Genomic DNA, 21,772 nt, shown 5'->3' with positions numbered 1-21,772 from the left:
CATTTTATTCCTATGTTTTCCGTGCTCTTCAAGTTTGCTCCTCCAAACTAGCCCTTGATGAAGAACTAAATTATTTAAAAGCAATAGCTATTGACAGGGGCTTTCCACCCAACATTATTAATCAAGCAGTTAAAAAATTCTCATCTCAACACACTAAAAGGCACAGTCTTGTTTTAGGAGATTATAAAATTTCTGTTGTTATTCCGTTCTTTCCATCAATTAGCTATAAAGTTGCACATATTCTGCAGAAATTTAACTTTCGGGTTGTTTATTCTCCCATCAATAAAATTCCGAGTTCCATACTTAAGGACCCCATTCCGGATATGAATTCCTGGCGTATTTATAGGATTCCTTGCCAGTGTGGTTTAATTTACATTGGCCAAACTAAGAGAGCCTTAAAATTTCGCGTCAAGGAACATGAGGCATATGTTAGAAAAAAGGAAACACAGAAGTCTTCTGTTGCGCAACATTGTTGGTCTGAAAATCGCACTTTCAATTTTTCTGCTGCCAAAATTATTCAAAAAACATCTTCCATTGGAGAACTGGATTTTCTAGAGGCATTTCACATTAATAAAAATCTTTCTGTTCTAGCTAACGATCCTAATTCCAATCCAAATTTGCCTTCGGCCTTATATATTGTAAATATAACGCTGATTTTTGTTGTTTGTCTTCTGAATTAGTATTTATTCGGCGTGTTATTGTGTCTTAACAGTTTAAATGTTAAGGTATTGACTCCAATTGTTTTGAAGCGCTTTACAGTATTAAAGTTTAAGACAGAGGTTAATTAGAATGTAATAAAATTATGATCGCTAAGACTATTTAGTTCTGTGTTCACTTGCCAATTATTAATTTGTGTTGTGACGTCCATGCTGCAAAAAGTTATGTCTATCCATACCTCTGCTCTTTGTGTCCAGAAGGTAGGTGCCGAATCTGTTGTATTTAGTACTGCTAAGCGAGGTGTTGCAGCAAAATGTAAAAGTTTGTTTCCTCTAAGATCAGAAGTTTTAGAACCCCAAACGGGGTTAGAGGCATTAAAGTCTCCTGCTAAAATGTGTGCTGGATGTTTTGAAAATCTTGTGAAAAGTAAATTAAGTTCTGAAAGTAAAGTTTCAGTTTCCATATTGGGAGAGAAATAAACAGAAGTAAAGAGAAGAACTTTGTTAAGTGTGAACAATGCAGCTGTAACTGTTTGTGAAAAAAGTTGCAGGGAGATAGATGATTGAAAAACTATTGCTGAGAGTGAACTATGAGATTGAAATGTGTCCATAAGAGTTGGAAGGCCTGGAATTCGATTATGTTTTGTATAATGTTTTTGAATCAATGCAATATTAATGTTTTGTTCCAAGAACGTATGAATGAAATATTCAGCAGCAAGAATTGGCCTTTGTAGATTTCCTTGTAAGAATGAAGTGTTTACTAGTGAGCGAAAGCTCAGTGGTTGCAATCTCACCTTCTCTGGGGGTCATTTTAGTTTGGCGATCGAAGTGTCCGGTTTGGCTAAGTGAGAGAAGAGTGCGCATGTGTGATGAACATATTTTGCTCCTTCTGGGTGAGTAATTGAAATTTAGTCCTAAAAGCGGGGTTGATAAATGAAGCCATTGTAGTAGACGTGCTTGTGAAGGAAGCGAAGGAAATTCGAGTTTGAATGACTTACCTTCCGACTGACTTTGAGATATTGTACTTGGTGTTCTTGTATTGAAAAGAGATGCAGTTTGTCTTCTAATAGTACTTACGGCGGGCAGCGGCAATTATGCTCCCCAGCCGCGTGTTTTGCTAAAATGCGAGAAAAGGACTTTTGTCTATTGACCTTCTGAATTGTTGAGCGAGTTTTTCTGAAATATCTAAAAACACTTGGGTCCTTGATCGTCTGGTGAGGAGGTGGTTCTCTCGCGTGGACAGAGAAAAAGTAATTTTATTTCCGTAAATTATGGATGGCTGACCCTTTTGTTCGGATCGTTATGGTTGAACTTGCACTTTTCTTGCCATGAACTGCAAAGGCAGGGAGCTTCCATTATGCTCTCGTCTGCTTTCACCTTAAAAAATGGAGAACTGTTTTTTATATAATGTTAGAATCCGGATTACAGATGATTTTCTCAAGTATCCTATAAAAGGAGAAAAATGAAGTTCGTTCCAGTTTTTGTGAATTCATAGCTTTATACGGCCAAGTTCCCCACGTTAATGTGGTCAATAATTTCGCTTCCTGATATGACTTGTATACTGTTAAACAATGTAAAATTATTCGGTTCAGCTCAGTATTATCCTTTGCCGACTATTGGAAGTGTCTAAGTGCTGTGAACGGAACTCCGTAATTGATCCAGGAAAGATGTCATTGTTGCAGGGGTACACCTATGTTAATGAGCCAACCAGGCTTCTTAGCCACTTCAAATATTTGTGCTGAATGGGATCCGGACTTTTGCCTTAATTGCCAAGCTCTGTGGCAGTAAATTTGAGGATTGTTCCGTCTTGTGGTTCTTTCAGGTGTATCTACTACAGTCCAGTGTTCAGGTACCCACAGTGGAAATTCGTGCTTCACCATGGATCGACAGATAAATATGAGGAGTCTGAAAACACTGAACCCAAGTGTTTTTAGATATTTCGGAAAAACTCGCTCAACAATTCAGAAGGTCAATACACAAAAGTCCTTTTCTCGCATTTTAGCGAAACACGCGGCTGAGGAGCATAATTGCCGCTCCCCGCCGTAAGCACTATTAGAAGAAAAACTGCAGCTCTTTTCAACACAAGAACACCAAGAACAGTATCTCACAGTCAGTCGAAAGGTAAGTCATTCAAACTCGAATTTCCTTCGCTTCCTTCACAAGCACGTCTACCACAAGGGCTTCATTTATCGCCCCCCTTTTGGGACTAAATTTCAGTTTCTCACGCATGAAAGACCAAAATACTATGTTCATCCCACATGCGCACCCTTCTCTCACTTAGCCAAACCGGACAGTACCATACAGTAACAGAAAAAATTATATTGTATTGCGTTTCAGCTTGGAGCAAAATCCTCAATACGCAAGCCCAAACGCAATTACTTTCTGTACAAAGACTTTTTCTCCTGGCAATCACAAAGACATATCGAACGGCCCACAAAAGCGCTTTAAATGTCATAGCAGGCATTCCACCAATAACCAATGGAATAAAACAAGAGGCAAAAAAATTTAATGTAGCACGACTGTGTTAAACCAGCACATTCAATAATAAATTCAATAGTTGAGTATTTTCATAAATTTTTGACAAGGTACCATAATTTACTTGTAAACTTGAAAAATATATTTAAATAAATTTATATAGATATAAATTTTATATAGAAATATGAAATATAATTATAGCAATAAACTAATAGTAGCAATATTAGCTTTAATACTAATAAAATAACAGTTTGCGGGAGATAGAGTGCTTGTTAATCCAAAGATAAGTGGGCGTAATAGCCTTTATGGTCATTCGAAATTACAGTGACGAAAGTATCATACTCTTGTCATGTTTGCGCTGCCACTATTGGTAGGTCAGTCTTTTTTTGTGAATGACAATCCTCGACCTCATCCAATGCGCCTTTTGAACCAGATGCTCGAAGAAGAAACAATACAGCATATGGAGTCACTGGCATGTTTTCAAATTTGAAGCTCATAGAATATGAAATTTATGAGGCAGGAACGTTGTGGTAAGTGTCACTTCACATTCGAAACGGCGTCTTATACCGGAAATTTGAATCGGATGATGGGAAGACGTTTCAGTGGCAACTGATGCTTCCAAGATCCCGGATTCTCGATGTCCTTAAAGAACTACAGGAGGTTAATTTGGAATAATGAAGACGCTACGTGAGCGCTTTTACTGTAATAATACAAAGGATGACGTGCAAAAGTGATGCCGATCTTGCGATGCCTGTGCAGGTCGGAAAGGACCGAGGAAACGCAGCCGAGGCAAGCTGCAACGTTACAACGTAGGTGCGCCTTTTGAACGTATCGCCTTTGACATCTTGGGACCTCTGCCATGAACTTCTGATGACAACAAATACATACTCGTTGTTATTGATTACTTCACCAAGTGGCCTCCTGATCAAGAGGCTGTCACAGTAGCTGAGGTGATGATACAGCACTGGATTTCCAGGTTTGGAGTGCCTCTTCAGTTACCTTCAGATCAGGGAAGGAATTTTACCTCGGCAGTAATAAAAGAACTATGCAAACTACTCGGCTACTCTCATTAATGATTTCCAGAAACCAGCAGGACTGGGACCAAAAATTATCACTGTTTTTACTGGCTTGCAGCAGCGCTGTCCACGAGACTACCGGCTATTCCCCATCACAGATGCTCTTCGGTCGTGACCTTCGTCTGCCTTGTGATCTCTTGTTTGGTCGCCCTCCGGATGCTCCTTCATCGCCTGAGGAATATATTCAAGATCTCCAGGCCCGGTTTGAAGTGATGCACAACTTTGCATGAGAGCGAGTCAACTTGGCGACGGAGAAGATTAAGACCTGATACGACACAAGAGCTACTGAACATCAATTCCACCTAGGAGACAAGGTGTGGTTGTGGAATTCGACTCGACGGAAGGGACTCTGTCCGAAATTACAGTCACCTTGGGATGGACCGTACACAGTCCTAAACAGGCTGAATGACGTCGTGGTTCGGATTCTTAAGTCTTCGAACTCTAAACCTAAAGTCGTTCATTACGACAGGTTAGCTCATTACTATAGCCATAGTACGTATTGTAAATAATTGTAAATAGTGTAAGACCACGGTCCTTTTTGTTTCTAAATGTGTATTTGATTTGACTTGTATTTAATGTTTGATTTCTATTTGGTATTTGATTTGTTTAAAGTTAAATATTCCATTTATTGTTCATGTTGTTTGTTATTATAATGTATTGCTTAGTATTGCATTTATGCCTTAGTTGTAAGTTTGGCTTCCTGTCCAGGGATTGCACTGCCCGGGACGTGCAGTCCTTGGGAAGGGGGCAGTGTTACGGATTTGGTATTTAAATAGCTAATGTTAGTTGAATTATAAATTAAATTGTTTTATTCCCCGTGTAGTGCAGCGCGTGACGAATATTAAAAGAAAGCTAAGCCGGAAATTTGAAAATACAAGAGCGCGTGCATTTAACATTTAATAAATATCTCTTTCGAAAAAGTTCCAGAAAGTTCTCGCGCGCGATTTAAAATCTTATAAAAGGTGGAAAACCTCTCAATTCGTTGTATTTAGTTAGTTTGTTGTTGTTTTAAGAGTTTGCTTAGAAAACTACTCTTGTTGATTGTAGCGAATTCGCGGATTAGCTTTCTCTACCTGTTTTGAATTAAGTTCTGTTGAATGTTTGAGTAGTTAAGAGATAACTACTTTGAGATTGTGTAATACTGTACGAATATCTAAAGAAATTTAAGCATTTTGTGATAATAATAAATTTTTGGTCATTTTTCATCGGACTTGTGTATTCATTTCATAACGAACCCGTACGCACGCAACAATACAATTGCAGTTTTAAGTCATTAACTTAAATTTCTAATTTTAAGACATAGAACAATGTGTAATTTTAAATAAGTAACAGACAAAATGACAGGTTCACGTGCAAAGCAAGTAAAATGAACGTTTCTACTATAAAAAGAATGTGTCGAAACGTTTTCCTTTTTTCTTTGTCTGCATTGTCTTTTTTTTATCTATTTTCAGATACATAGTGTAAAAATATTTGGTAATTGCAAAATTATTATAATAAGTTAAAGAAATATCAAAACTGCTAAATGTTTTGGGGACCCCCTGCTGCAGGGCGCGCGACTCACAGTTTAAGAAACGCTGCTCTAAAGGATACGGGTAGTATCGATCTTTTAGGGCCCCAGGTGAGTTTTTTCTAAATTAGGTGTCTGTTTATACTCAAGCGTGATTTTTCACTTATTCGATGCTTTATTTTACTGCCCCTTTAAAAAATATATTTTTGTATTGTGCTAGATATTTACTAAGAGCTACCTATTCCCTTTCAGTCAGCTGCTTCACTAATTTTGTTGAGCAGTGTACACTGTGCAGCCCACAGATCCAGTACATTTTTTACACTGAATACTGTATATGCAGAAGCTGGCCATCTTTGCTGTATGGATTCACTTCTGGTGTATAGCAGGCCAGTGCAGACGAAAAATATTTTCACTTTGCTCGTAACTCTCATTGTGTGCGGACTAATATCCACAAATATGGAGTTCATATGGCCACTGGAGCTCAAATGGAAAAATATACGGGTATAGACTTATACCAGATAACAGCTACTTATCCAGCAGGAAACAGTGGGACTTTGTATTGCTAGACCTGTCCATGTTATGAAAACACCTGCTACATTTTCCCCTTTCTAGGATGTTTATCGCATGTACTAAGTTACAGGTTCTCTCAAGGCCCAAAATGTGTCCAGAATGAATGTAGGAACTAAAATGTAACTGCCAATAGGAAGAACTATACTGCACTTGTTTCTCTGCGATGTTCACGAACATCTCTCATCCAGGCTCATGTCTGAAAGCACGACACGAACAACTGGACATCTTCCATACAGTTTATCTTTTAAGCCTTTTCAGTTCAGCTTTTCCGTTAATTTATCATTCTTTGGAATTTCTTTCCTTGGATAACCACCTCCAATCCTCTAGTAGTTATTACTATTTTGAAAGTCTTCGGCGCATGAAAAATAATGCGATGAGTAATACCAAATACTTCGTTTAGCATTGGTAGCACTGATCGTTCCCTTCATCTTTTCAGTCAATGATACGATTATATGTAAAGCCATTCAGATGTGTTGTTGCAGACACTGTCTTGCCTGTAAGACAATAACAGTTTCTTTGAACGTCTTAAAACGATACTGTATTGTCTATAAATCTGTATTGTCTATAAATTAATAAACGTTTCCTTGAAAGTCTTAAAACGATGCATGCACTTGTTTTCCATGTTTTATCATTGCTTGGATACTCTATTTTTATCCCATTCTAAGATGTCTCTTGAACTACCTTATCACTTATAAAAATTTGAATGCACATCTGTTTGTGCCACTGAAATTTATAATATCTATAAATAGTCACAAATGTTTGGTTTCTATTTTTCGAAAATCATCGATTGGAATGCTGTCGGTCTTTAAGGTTCAATGCAGCAGCATGGGAGATAAAATACATTTACTGACAAAACGGAATGTGTGAAGGGTAAGACCTAAATTCTCAAAACAGGGTTTGGCGACTAAATACCACTGCAGTCTGACCGAAAGAAGTTGATTTCCGTTTTTACGTTTTGCACAAAGTATGATGTAAAGTTTCAAGTAAAACAAGTAAAGTATATGGAGCATAATTAGTTATCATACATACATGAGTACTGAGGTTGTCATTTCAAGAAAATATGTTGAACCGTATGAGTGGAAAACTTTTGCATTAACAAAGTAAACTGTGTATGTACTTTGTATTTTTATTTTAATGAAAACATTACGAAAAATGAGGCTTCAAAAACTCAGATTAAAGTAAGAGTTCAGTAGCGTTTTTACAATTATAAATGCATCCATCGTGTAACAGTTTATGTTTGAGTATGTTATTCTACATAAAATGTGGCATGAAACATTACAATGTCTTATTGCAAGACATAGTTCTGCACAGTGTAATGTCGTAGTAGATAAAGTAATATACAGTCTTTAAGGACAAACTGTACAATAACTGAACGCAATAAAATGTGAATGAAATCTCAAATATAATGTTTAACGTCTGAATTATTCTGGTTTTAATTATTTCAAGAACATGTGTCATGATTCGAATGTAAATTAATATTGAAGACAATTACTTTTAGAATAAATGTAGATCGTAATATAGTATATAAAACGTTTAATGCATTTATAATTACAGATGATATTGACATTTTGCACGAAGCCTTTTGTATTTACATATATGCAAGTATACTTTCTTATACGTCACTGTACCAACCATAATTTAGTATCTCTGAACAAAGTTGTAACATAATTGATGGCTTTACAACCACACTGGTGTTGAACAATACATTATTATAAATGACTCTGATATACGTCTTTTCGTTAAATAATGCAAAGTAAGTTACAGTTTGAAATAAATGTAGGATTAGTTTTAATTTTATAATTCTCATTTACAATTTATTTGATAAATATTCATATTCTTATTTGGCAAAGAAAAATTTAAATTTACATTCTCTTAAAACCACCTTCATTTTAGCTTTTAAACTGAATTTGAATATTAATCATTTATTCATACATTAATACATAAACATAATTTAGATCTTACTATGGTTTATCATACCTTACTTTACTGTATTTATCTTTACAGTAATTATGCAATAAAAATACAGTGGTTGCTAAGATCATAAGAACAAATATGACAAGTGAAACTGTTAAAGCTGAACTTGATACCAATCTGGGTGTTTTGCTTTTTGCTGGAATAATATTCGTTGCATTAATCATGTAACCCAAGGTCCAACCGACATCTTTATTTGCAATCTGAAATAATTATAAAAATTTTAATGAATGTTTTGAAAATACTTATATTAATAAGCATACTGCATATATCTACTTCAAAAGCATTTAAGGTATTGTAACCAATCCTTTAACATAAACTGTTGGACTAACTGTGACAACAAGGCTGCCCTCTGGTGAGTAGCCAGAGAAGTACTTCAGTAAAAGCCAAGGCTCCCACTTGATAGGTTGTACCAGACTGTTGCTCTGTAATTTTTCTTAAAGGTAATGTCCATGTGTAACTTAAACCTGTTAATAAATATTTACTACACTATACCGGGCATTACATTTAACTTTAAGAAAAATTACAGAGCAACAGTCTGGTACAACCTATCAAGTGGGAGCCTTGATATTATATTATTATAAATCTTGCATTCAGTATTATAAATCTTGCATTCAATGAAAAATGCTATTTAGTTTCGTTATAATTAAAATACCCCTTTGAATGTCCTGTTGAATTATTATTTAACATTTTCCATCACAGGGCAACACACGCCGAGCAGTTTTCTAGACGAAGATGATAAGCACTAACTTTTCACATCTGCAGCTTTAAAATTAAAACTGTTGTTCGTAACAGAGCTCTTGCTTTTAACATAAGTATTGACAGTAAAAAGTTTTCTAAAAGTATAAGTATGTCATTATGTTATTCCATTATTTTGTTCTTTGATTTGCATTTGCAAATGAACTAATCTAAGAGATATATTCCCTATGTTTAGAGCAAAATTTATCACAGTCGAAATGAGCTGAGAACAAAATCATATTTTTTAGTTGAAAGTATCAGTTCAATACATATATTTTACTAGTGAAAAATGCCAAACAGATACATATCGCAACTATTGCTGATAGGCATATACTTTCAGTTACAAAAATGTTTTAAATGGCACAAATACTCATGTTTTCTCATTTTTAAATTTAAAAATAGATTTTGTAAATATTGCAAAATCTAACATTTCATACAGTTCACCACATATAATAACATTTTATACTCATTGTAAAAAAATAAAACACGAAAGTCTCTCCTTTAAGATAAAAATTAACAGGCAGCAAATTTATTCAGAAAACACTTTTGTGAAACAAAAAAAAAAAAAAAAAAAAAAAAAAAACAGTCCAGTTTTCTGCTGGATGTACAAGATTTCCTTTTCACACATTTGCTTGTTATTATTACACGTTACAGAACTGGTGTGCTAATTTAGCATTAAAAGTTTTTCACAATAATATTAATTTCAATTGTAAATGTTAATTGTAACTGTAAATATTGATTGTGATTGCTAGTAAAGCTGAAGTTTTATATGCTTGATTCTGTACCTAAAGGAGGTGAAGGTTAATTAAGGCAGAGTCTAATTTTTAAAATGCAACGGCTATGTCCTTTGGAACTTTCTAAGGGAAACTGTGTCGTATTTACGTTACGCACTCGGAAACTCCGAAAACGCCATGCAATTTGACAGTCCTCCAAGGATCGGACGCAGAATGATTTTCGGCTGCCTTATCAACATGACTATTGGTGTGTCTCCGAAAGGAAAAATGGAGGAAGAATTTTGAAAGTTTACATATTTTGATTAGGATTTAGAAGTTTTTGACTCCTCATCTGACTCCCACATGTATATTAAAGGGAGCTGATTACAAATATGAAAATTCATACCGAAGTCGGAGTGGCAACTGCTAGCAAACATTTAAGATGCATTTTTGGAATGTCAAATCAATTCAAAATTTGCAATATTTTATAAATTAAAAAATAATGAATTTATTAACAATTCTGGGGGAAGGAATAACGTTTTTCTTCAAAAGATTCTTTCCCCTAAAAAATTGAAACAAATCTTTTGTAAAATAAATAATTTTAATGTAAGAGCAAAAAAATACTGTTTGAATTACTAGATGTAACAACAGGAAATTATTCAATGAATTAGTCTTTAGGAATGCGATTTTTTTTTGGGGGGGGCACAAGTTGTAATCGCAAGGGCTCACCCAAGTTATGAATTAATCAAAAAAATACCAAGCATACACTGTGCCTTATTTAAAGGGTCCCCAGAAGTTTAGGTATGGTGGATTTTCATTTCATAAATGAATCACTGGCGATTGCAGCAACAAAATCGGAAATATAAAAATAATTATTTAATCATAAACAACAGAACAACAGTTAATGAAAAGATGTTAAATGACGTAAATACATATATTATTGTAAATGCATTTGAAATCATTAAGTTTTATTTGTTACTTAAAATTTTAGGATTTAAGTTTGGATAATAGGATGTCCTGCCTAATAAAATCCTTTTCACTATCAAAATATTTGTTCTTTAATAGAACAATAGAGGATTTCACTGAACAAGCACATATAACTACATAAATATTATTTTGGCTTGAAATATTTCATTAATACCTCTAAAAAGGTTTGCTAATTTCACATGGCGGGTAAAATCATATCGTCTGTTACAAATGAGGATTAGAAATATTAGAGGAAACTAATGCACATTCAAAAGGTTTAAGATTTATCATTTATCTTCCAAATATAAATGAGGTCGACTAATGGCTGATCGAAGTTCAATTTATGGTTGAATTTCTGTAAACGGGATGGCTGCATGGATGTTTTCGTGGTTTCCTACATGTGTAGTGTAAATACGAGCTAAATTCATCTAGAAAATTCTTCATGAAGGTATCTCTTGCTTTAGAGAGCTAGGTCTTGCCATTATCGATTAATAAAGAAAATAAATATTCACATATAATTATATGTATTGAAAACGATAATGATTGTGCATGAGAGATCCTGAGTTTTCTCTAGCTGGTTGATTTATTACGGTGAAGCGCTTAAGCCTTGTCTACAGGAGAAGCGATTTTTAGGCCAAAAGTTCAAAACCTATCAATCTTATACCAATTATTTCGGTGCAGACTATTTAAAAGCAAAATATTTTATTGAGAGTTTTTTCTTCTGCTTCTACTGAAGCAGCAGAAAATGTTTTAACTATTAAATTGTTTATATTGGCAATGCACCGAGTGTTTATCTTCCTTTGGAGGGATGCCTTCGTGGAAAGAGTGGCTCTTTTTTACGTTAAACTTCGGAGGTGTAAAAACATGAAATCATATGCAGGCAGTTTGTTTATCGACTCGGAAACGATAACTGAGGAGAAATATCATTATTCACTTCCTAATTCAGTCACTCAGTCTGTTGTAGAATACATTTTCTGTTATGGGTTCCATACACTACCACATGATTATCAATACTAAAATATTTTGGAAAATAGGGATACGTTTTAAATTGAAATTCTGAGTTAGTGTAATAAATGTAAATAATTCAATTCCTTTAAGAAATGCTTTTCATTCCTGGATATAAAAATCTGCCTTGCATGACTTATTTGGCGCGAAGGACATCGCGCGAAAAGCATAATAAAGAAATATTCTTACGTTACATCTAACTCCAATGAATGTGACTATTATAAATAAAATACATGGTTATTACTTGTAAAACACACCGAAGCCTTTCTAAGATAATCCACCATGGTTTAGTTTCTTTTGGCTCTCAACAGATGTACATGTGTTTGTTTATGTTGCCAAAAATACTGATTTTTATGGACATAATTTTTGCAAATGTAAGTATTATTCATTTTCCTCTGTAATAAATCGCCATATTGCGCCAAGGTGGTTGCACTAATATGCAAGTGCCATTTGAAATTTTAAATGCAGGTATGAGGGAAAACAAGGTTTGGATTATTTGGATTACGACAAAGTACATGAGAGCTATCTACCTAAAGGAAGGGATGGCATCTAGGAGGATATTTTTAAGGGGATCTGTCTTACATTTCTGTTACAGATAGGAAAAACGGCGAAAACACTCATGCATCCATCCGTTCGCCTAGATTTCAACCTGGTTCGAGCTACCAACATTCAGCAATTTTCCCCTTGATCGTGGGTGGGCTGTTTGACTTATAGAGATGGAGAGATTACACAAGAGGATTCAATGCATATTAAGTGCCTGTAAGCTAAGTGATATGGTTTTATGATACACTTCAATTAAATTTAAAAAAATATCATAATTTTCAAATAATCCTCATAATTTTTGCCGAACGTTATTCTCTTGCTTTGATATTAAGAGTTCAGTACTGTTGAATTAAGCAGTTTTTTTCTCTATTAAAAGTACACTGTTTCAATTAAAATCAAATGTAAAAAATTATGTGAAACTAGATTATGCAAAAATGAGAAATAGTCTTATAATAGGCATGACTTTAAACTGCAATTATAATGGGTTTTAAATTGATACTGCCTCCAAACCTATGGTCAGATAAACTAATTACATGGCAATTACCCAAGTAACACACGAAGTTGCAAACTGGTCCGAGAGGTAGCAAAGTGGTCGTGGTAACTTTTACGACGTCTTTACAACGCTGCGAAGACACAAAATATTTGCCGTTGCATCTTGGCAATTTGTCGACGTCGCTGAAACGTCATGATATGCTTTTAGACGTGGTCGTTTTAGCATTTTTTTTTCATAGTTTACCAGCGTTACTTTTAGAATGAAAAGAAACTAAATCTGCTCTTTCAAGAATCTGAAGTCCGCATAAGATTTACTTTGCAATGTTCCATTACTTTATTTCATCTAAATATATTAATCTAAGGTGGATTCATCTAATGAAATGTAAATTTAATATAAAGACTTTTGATTTATTAAATTTAATCAGTACTAAAATACATGCTAAATAATTGTTTAAAATTTTGTTAAAATAATTGATACTTAAAATATTTTTTATAAATATTATAGCAAAATATGTTAAAATGAAACTAATCTATAAAGTAAGTTATTAAGTTATGCATTTTATATACTAAAAAAATCATATTTCCGAAATCAATGCAAATCACGTGTTAGCAACTATTTCACTACTGAAATATGACTTTATTTCTTATTTTTGAACTAAGGACGAATTCAGGCTGTCCAGTATACTATATGGCGGAAGGAGAAGCAGACTTGTAAGTTATTTACTGGATGCTTATATAACGAGCATCTCGAGATTTGCGTGTTTTGGCTAACTGCCAAATTCGAACAGCTGCGCAATTAATTCAGATTCTAGCAGTTCTTTCAAGTCATTGGGTAAAGATGCCATTTGGGAGGCGTTTGAAAAGAACCTACTTCATGTTTAAAATTGAATCAAGCAATGGCTGATATAAATAATATTGCTTATATTTATAGTAAATGTAATGCACTGTCAATCAAAGAACGCATTGTGAATCTTCTCATTGTTCTGTATCTGTTTACATCAACTGCCTTCAGCGAGTGAAATTATCGTCAGAATGCTGAATTTGTGCTTATTTTGTGTGTGAATATCTGCTATGGTAAATCTAGTGTTCGTGAAATAGTGTCTCTGTGGTTTATAGTGGTCTGTTGATACAGTGTTCGTGAAATAGTGCCTCTGTGGTCTATAGTGGTCTGTGGGAATATAGCGTTCGTGAAATAGTGTCTCTGTGGTTCGTGAAATAGTGTCTCTGTGGAAATAGCGTCTGTCTCTAATCCCTGTGGTTCCAGCAGTGCAATATTTGGATAAATTTACTACCTTTGTGCTTCGGTTATAACGTTATAAGTGCTATATCGCATATCATTCATATTAATCGATTATTGTGTTCATATTAAAAAGTTGGCTTTCAGAGTTAATTCATACAAAACCAAAAATAACATACAACGGTATGCCAATTTCTGGTTTTGCTTAAAATGCAGTCAATACAGAAGCAACAACAATTCAAGTTGTTATGGTATGTTCATTATTTTCAAAATACAAAGAATTTATTGGACTGGTACCAGTATTTAATATGACTGCTGAAGACGAATTAAGATATATGTATATAAGCAATTAATTATTAAAATTAATAATAATGCACGTTCTACAGTACATTTATAGTATGCAGAAAAGGTTAATGATTTTAAACAGTGTATGTAAAAATGTATGATCGAAAAACTAGTGTTAAGGAAACATTAGCATTTCTAAGAAATATTGTAATCTATAATTATGTGATATTTAATTGTGTAGTATAAAAAAACACTTAATATTTTTTATTGATTGCAAATTGCAGTATTATTACTTTTCGTTTGGTATCTATTCTTCCAAATACTGTGTAATTCGTGTTTTTGGTTGATCTTTACATTATGGTAAGTTGGCGATTTTTTGGCGAAAATTTGGCGACCAACTCTCCTACAGCAACCCTCTATTTTTTTTTCCCCCGCCGCCATTTTGTCTTCACGAAGTAAAGACATGTTTCTTTTCTTTTTATCTCCTGAACACTTCTTCCAACAATCTACTAGCCGAATTACACTTATGCTAAAAATTTTGTCAAACAAAACTGCTTAATGATGACAAATATTCACTGCAAAATTAGGAAAAACTGCACAATACCATTCTCCTTACGCATTTTTCAAAATAACACATACACATAAACCATGTACACGCCGACTTATTTTTACTTAAAAAAACATCCCAGAATTGCACAAAAATGGCATTGCGCACACTCTTCACTATATCCATGTACACTGCTTTTTTCTCATAAATTAAAAAAATTTCACGAAAATACATGACAATTTTCTCAATCTTTAAACCCGGTAAAAAGAACATATATGAAATTACATGATCGCGAAAAAGTATTTACCCTTTACAAATATGAACATTTCCACATATAAAATAAATAAAATATCCAAAAACTTTTACCTCTAAATCATCTATTACATTATACACGTCACCAACGAATTCATACCTCAAGCATTACAAATACTTAATATCAAATATTTAAATTATTTCCATGCACGTTTATTTCAACTTAAACGTATACCAAATTCCTACAAACATAAAATTCACAAAATAACTATCATTTCATTAAAATATAATTAAATTCAAAAACACTACTTAAAATATAAATGAGCACATACATTAAATTAATAAAAATTACCTTACAATCCTAATTACTTTAAACTAAATCATTGCTATCATTGCTAATAACAATTTTCCCAATAATACCAAATTCCTTTCCACCTTACATTTACAACAATGCATAAAAATAATATCCTCAAATAATTAAAAATACTAACTTACCTAATCTTCTTCAGAATCTTGATTACGTGGCGGATACACTTTTCTTACTTCTGTTTCAGAATCTTTAAAATTATACTTATCTTTCAAAGCAAGATACCAGGTAAAATAAATAACATAATAAAACATCTTTATTTCTCTCTCGCACAACCTTAAAAAACATTTATTATTATCCTTTTCAATACCACTAAATACCCATTTCGAATTCACTTTAGTTACGGCCATGGGATCCAAAAATTCACAAACACTATTTCACACAATACAGAATAAAGCCAAATACAAAATTGCCAGATTTTCCCGATTAAAGAACAGTAATTCGTCCATTAATATCACATAACATATCCCATGATCTCTCATTTCCCTCACACAAAATAATGCGTAATCAGAACTGAATACTACTCACATTCTTAACAAAGTCTAACTAACCTAATCTTCTTCCGAATCTTCCTTACATGGTGGATACACTTTTATTATGGATTCAATAAAATTACTGAACGATTTTTTTCCCGAATTTGATAGAATTTCATAAAAAAAAATTCTCTTTATCACATCTACAATTCACTTTAGACAGCGCCATACAATCCCAAAATTATTCAACCCTACTTCACACAACACACAATGAAGCTTAATACAAAATAATATACATCCACAGATACTTGTCCAAATTTCCCCCTTTTCCGATTAAAGAACCGTAATTCGTCCATTAATATCACATGACATATCCCATGATCTCTCATTTTCCCCACACAAAATAATGCGTAATCGGAACTGAGTACTGCTCACATTATTACCAAAGTCCCAGGTAGTAACCTTTATCGCCTCCAAAATGTCGCCAAACTACCAGTTACCATATTGTAAAGATCAACCGTGGTTTTTTTTTTTTTAAATATTGGCGTTATGTATGTTTATTAGATTATCTCAATAAATGAATGTTGGAAATTAGGTTTTATTTTTTATTAAATTTAAGTATATTCCATTTTCTTCGCTTACTTTTTATGTGCTTGTGATAACAAAGAAATTCATAATAAATAGAAAAAAAACATTTCATCGTGTGCTATTTAACCAAGAGCTTACTTTAACGTACTTAGCTTACTATCGTATACTATATTATTTCAATTATTTCTGTACAGTAACAAAAAGGAACGTTATTGATTATAAAAAATGCACGAAACAATCATTGTAATCTACCACCATTCTAAAGTGTGCAACATCGTTACGACGTTGCTGTGCTGCTTAGGTACAGTTTCACACAATTACAGAAAAACATGAAGATACTCTATTCTAATGTCTTGGAGATGAGGTTTGATCGTGACACCTGTACTGTTCTGTTAGCTGTTAGAATGACAGCTGGGTTATCTTCTGTAATCAAAGACGAATCTACTGGACTGATGTCATGGTTGTCATAAGGAAGTTTCTTCTCATTTTTTTACATTTCTAAATAAACTGTGAAGGTGCCATTATTTTTTGCTACTACAAAATAATGGTATCTTTTTGCCCTGACTGCTTCTGAATACAACCAAATAAGCACCATTCCTTCTTTGGAAATGGGTTTCATTTATATATAAGTTTTTAAAGGTACTTTGACTGTATTTAATAAAGATATATGTTCAAAATTTGATTGTCTTTGTAGAGTGTCTTTTCGATCATTCAGGGGTTTGGATGCATTTTTAATATTTATTCAAATAACTCACAATCTAAAACAAATATACTGATACTTATTATATAAGACTTCTGAAAAAAATATGTGTGATTCATTTCATGCATGCAATGTTAATAATAAAAGACTATAGCGAAGTACGTGTATAGTTGTAACCGTATATCTTGTACGAAAATATTAAGCATTGGGTTGAGCACATTGGTGATTTATAGGAGAACCTAAAAAGTGCTATTCGAATAAATCGACTGTGAACTATCTTTTTTTTTTTTTTTCAAATAACATATACAAAATGCACTTGCAATTTTATGAACCTTGAGGTATTTATTGTTGGAAATCAAAAGCAAGCTCTATGTAACCTTGAATGAATATATTTTTATGCCGATTGCAGAAAAATTTATGGCAGTGAGTATGTAAAATCAGGTATACTTTTCTCATTGGCATTTTCTTAACACCAGGCTTTTAAACCTCTCAGTCCGTGCCCTAGTGAAAGAAGACCACAAATTTTCCAACTTTGCTTTTACTGTATATTGATCATAATTGCAATTCAAATTATAAAACAATTTTTAAAATGCAAAATAAGATTATCTGGTTACATTTGCAAAATTAAATTTCCTCTATATCTGTCTGTATAAACATAAGCACAAACACAAGAAGAGAACACAAACAAAAATTTAAAATCTAACAGAAATTTAAAAAGCCTAATTTTGAAAGGTATGCAAATAATTTATTGCACTAATACGCGTATAAGTCTTAAATTATCTAGTGTTAAGCAGTCAAGGTTAAATTGCTCAGTATCTTTCTTTATATTACTTGATAAAATGAAGCAGTATTCCACTTACCCTTCCAACAAAGTTTATATTCTTCCATGTGCTGTTCTGAAAGCCGAAACCATTGACCAAAGCTTCATAGATGTATTGTGCATTAAAGCAGTATTGTGCTACATACTCATTATTCGCAAATTTTTTCACCTAAAAAATTAAGAAACAGAAAATTATCTTGGTAATCAGTTGAATCAGATCATAGTTAAGGGCTAAATTAATAAGGAAAGAAAATATTGTTTCGAAACTGCTGCAATTTTAATGTTAAAATGCTATTATAGTTCTATGCTCTGCAAGTTTGAGTAACTGAGCTACAAAGAGCTACATTAGAAATACTCGTCACAGAAATTTAATTTTGTCTACAAGTATTATCGTTTTTGGTTTTTCGTTGGGTTTTTTTAAGACACATATTGTTTATCAATAAGAATATTTTACTTTTTAATTTATAGTTATTTTTTTCTATAACTAATGAAATTTTAACATCTACTTCTTTAAGAACCGTAGCTTAAAGTTTTGTTATTTGAAAATTTCCTAAGTCTATAGAAATGCCAGTTTTATTGAGGTTTAAAACTAATACATTCAAAAAAGTCAGCTGCATAAAATGGAGAAGACATGTTATAAAAGAAATATTTCAGCTAGGAAGAGCTTGGCCATGTACAGGATCTCTGCAATTGGTTAAAATTTTGTGTTCCATGTCATAATTTCCATTACTTGTTAATTTTATAGCAGAAGGAACATAAAAACATTCTTGATTATGTAAAACATAATTATTCTTTTCAGTGTTTACTTTTAGGGAATAGGGAATGAAATAGTGCAACTTAGAAATGTATTAACTGAAGTAATAGAAATGCAAATAGCGGTTCAGACTTTGCGATAGATCATGCTAGTTATGATTGAAATTGCCGTACAAGAGCCATTGAAAGCGAAAAGCTGAAAATAAACTACGATTGAAGACTTAAAGTCAACAAGCCGAGTTGCAGCAACTCATCTAAAACAAAACATGAATTCCTATGACATAGCGTTAATTCAAGGACCCTACTGCATAAACTTGAAACGTGTTGCTTTCCAAATAAACTGATATATGACTATTCCGAGCAGCCTCGCTAGCCAATCTTAGTGCAAAACAACAGTATTTCGTTTATCAGGGCTTTCATCTCAAAAGATGTGGTATCTATAATTGTAGAACTTGCAGAAATATGTATACAGGGTAGTTTAAAACTATATGACGAAAATGTAAAGGCAGGTAAAGGGGATCTGAATAAGAAGATTTCGCATAGGAATGTGTGTGTGGTAATGCCGCATTAAAGCGCTAGCACGCAGAGAAGTATGAATCACAAAAAACTGAAAAGACAAGTAAAGACAAAAGAAAAAAATATTAACAGTTTAAAATAGGTGCTTGAAAGAGCGGCCACCAACAGCAATACAAGATTCACAGCGGCGGCACATGGATTAACGTACATTAGAATAGACTTCAGGCATGTCGAGCACATGTCTAGCAGCAACAGACAAGCGGGCAACAAGATCTTCTCTGAATATGTAATGGGACTTTCGTACATGAGGCCTTTAATATAATCCCAAAAGAAGAAATCCAAGCAAGTTAATTCAGGAGAACGCGGTGACAAGGGAAATGGTCCGCCCTGTCCTATTCAATGCTGGCCGTAGACAGCGTCCAGGTGATACTTGACGTTCCGGCTGAAATGATCTACAGCTCCATCTTGCTGGAACCACATTCATCTGATAACAGCTGGAGGAACATCGACCAAAATTTCAGATAAGACCTCTTTGTAGATTCGCTCCTTGTACATTCTTTGAGCAGCTAATCCATTTCCTTGTGCAGCCCATACATGAAATGCATATCGTTAAGCTCCGCATTGGTGTAACGATGTATGCTGCTCGAGATCCGGGCGGGAATGAAGAACCCAGCCTAGAGCAGCGCTTTTATACCCCATACTCAATAGCGCTCCCTATCGGCTCAGTGCGACATTACCGCACACACATTCCTATACAAAATCTGCTTATTGAGGTCCCCTCTACCTGTTTTGACATATAGTTTTGAACCACCCTGTATATATATATCTTCGGTTGGTTGGTTGGAGGTTTTTAGCACAAAACCATGGGGGTTATGTAGCGCCAAACAAAAGGTTGTGTATTTTTAAAAACTTAAGATAGTAAAGACAAAAACACATGAACCATTCAGTGCATTCTCATGAGTGGAAATTTAAGACAACGTTACATGTAGCTATAAAATAGCAAGCAATAACATGAAGCACATAAAATTCTTTTACGAAAACCCAAGATATGAGAACCATGAAATACAGATAGAAAAATCAATAGTCAAAGGATAAACTTTGATGACATGAATAAAACTATATCCGTGATAGATGTTCTGAAACCCATATTGGGTTTAGGGCATTCAAATATCGTGGTAAAACTTTGCAGCTTAAAAAGTTAAAAATTTCACAAGTATTAAAATAAAAATTTTGAAAGCAATTGAAATTTGGACAATCAATTAAAATGTGTTTAACAGTTAAAATATCTGTGTGTTAGCCTTTTGTAACCGATTCTCAATCGGGTCAGAAGGTGTGTATGTTTGTGTGACTATGGCAAAGCCTCGAGGGCTATCTGCCTAAGGAGAGGGATGCCTTCGTGGAGGACTTTCTAAGGGAAACTGGTTCGTATACACGTTACACATGGGGAAAACCACGAAAACGCCCATGCAGACAGCCATCAAATTAAATAAAACACGTTCGCGGGATTCGAACCTCGGACCGAACTACCAGTGTTCAGCGACTTTACCGCTCGGCCGCTGGTGGGCCCCGGGTCAGAAGGACCCGCTCTTTTCGGTTTAGGGCACATTTCAAATGTTCTATTTTAGGTTTTATATTTTGTAATTTATTGGTTAACTGCACATCCCAAAACTTTTGCAATTTCATCAGAATTTTCCTCCCAACCAGAGTGTTAATATCTGAAAAGGGAATGGGTCGGCTGGATGTCCCACAGGCGCATTTTGCAGCGATATCTGCCAGTTCGTTTCCTTTTATATACCAACATGGCTTGGTACCTAGCAATAAAGGATCCGGTAACCTTTGGCCTTGAAGCTAATATTGAGCTTGAGCACTTCTACGATTAAAGGATTTATGATATTCACATACGATTCTAGAGCTTTTAGACTAAGTGAGTCTGTGTAAATAATGAAATTTTTCCTATATTGTTTACGAATGAAAGATAGAACTAATAGTAAATCAACGATTTCTGCAGTAAAGATTGTACAAGCGAGATGAAGTTTTCTTCCCTCAATAATATTCTTGCACACGAAGGCAGAGCCGACGTGATACTGGTACTTAGATCTATCTGTATACACGGCAACAAAGTCATTGAAAGCCTGCCTATGTTCACAGAAAATCTGCTTGTACATGACATCACTGGTGCTAACTTTATCTAAGCTGGTGAATATGTTGAGAAGCTCACCATGAGCATCTTCCCAAAGAGATATTTCCAAATACTTTACTGCTTGAATTTTCAACTCTTCCAAGTCATGTTCTTGCAGCCACTGCCGAACACGTATTCCAAAAACAGGAATAAAAGAAGGACGCACTTGATAGAGCAAATAAAAGTGGCTATTAAACAACAAGTGGTTGGCTGGATGATCAAGATGTGAAACAGTTTTGAGATAATATAAGAGACAACTGCTCGCGTCTCAGCTGAAAGGGTGGCTCGAAACATTCTACATACAAAACTCTGCACAGGATATGTTCTGAGGCTCCTGAACAAA

General features: G+C 34.0%; 1 protein-coding gene across 11 annotated transcripts in view; it reads right to left on the bottom strand.

Moving 5' to 3' along the window:
* Positions 1-7,800: 7,800 nt before the first annotated feature.
* Positions 7,801-21,772, bottom strand: part of LOC118181841 (ectonucleoside triphosphate diphosphohydrolase 1-like) — a 228,111-nt gene continuing 214,139 nt past the window's right edge. For all 11 annotated transcript variants that reach the window (XM_035351046.2, XM_035351043.2, XM_035351050.2 and 8 more), the window contains 2 exons: positions 18,022-18,150; positions 7,801-8,458 (listed from right to left, as the gene is read on the bottom strand). In XM_035351046.2, the coding sequence (XP_035206937.2) occupies positions 8,246-8,458; positions 18,022-18,150 (342 nt within the window). In that variant the 3' untranslated portion in view covers positions 7,801-8,245. The remainder of the gene's footprint in view (positions 8,459-18,021; positions 18,151-21,772) is intronic.

This window comes from Stegodyphus dumicola, chromosome X1 (assembly GCF_044657685.1).
Source record: "Stegodyphus dumicola isolate Sdum_Otavi_A_Nest chromosome X1, ASM4465768v1".
NCBI lineage: Eukaryota > Metazoa > Arthropoda > Arachnida > Araneae > Eresidae > Stegodyphus > Stegodyphus dumicola.
The sequence above is the reverse complement of the archived record's forward strand: the minus strand, read 5'-3'. Positions and strand labels throughout refer to the sequence as shown.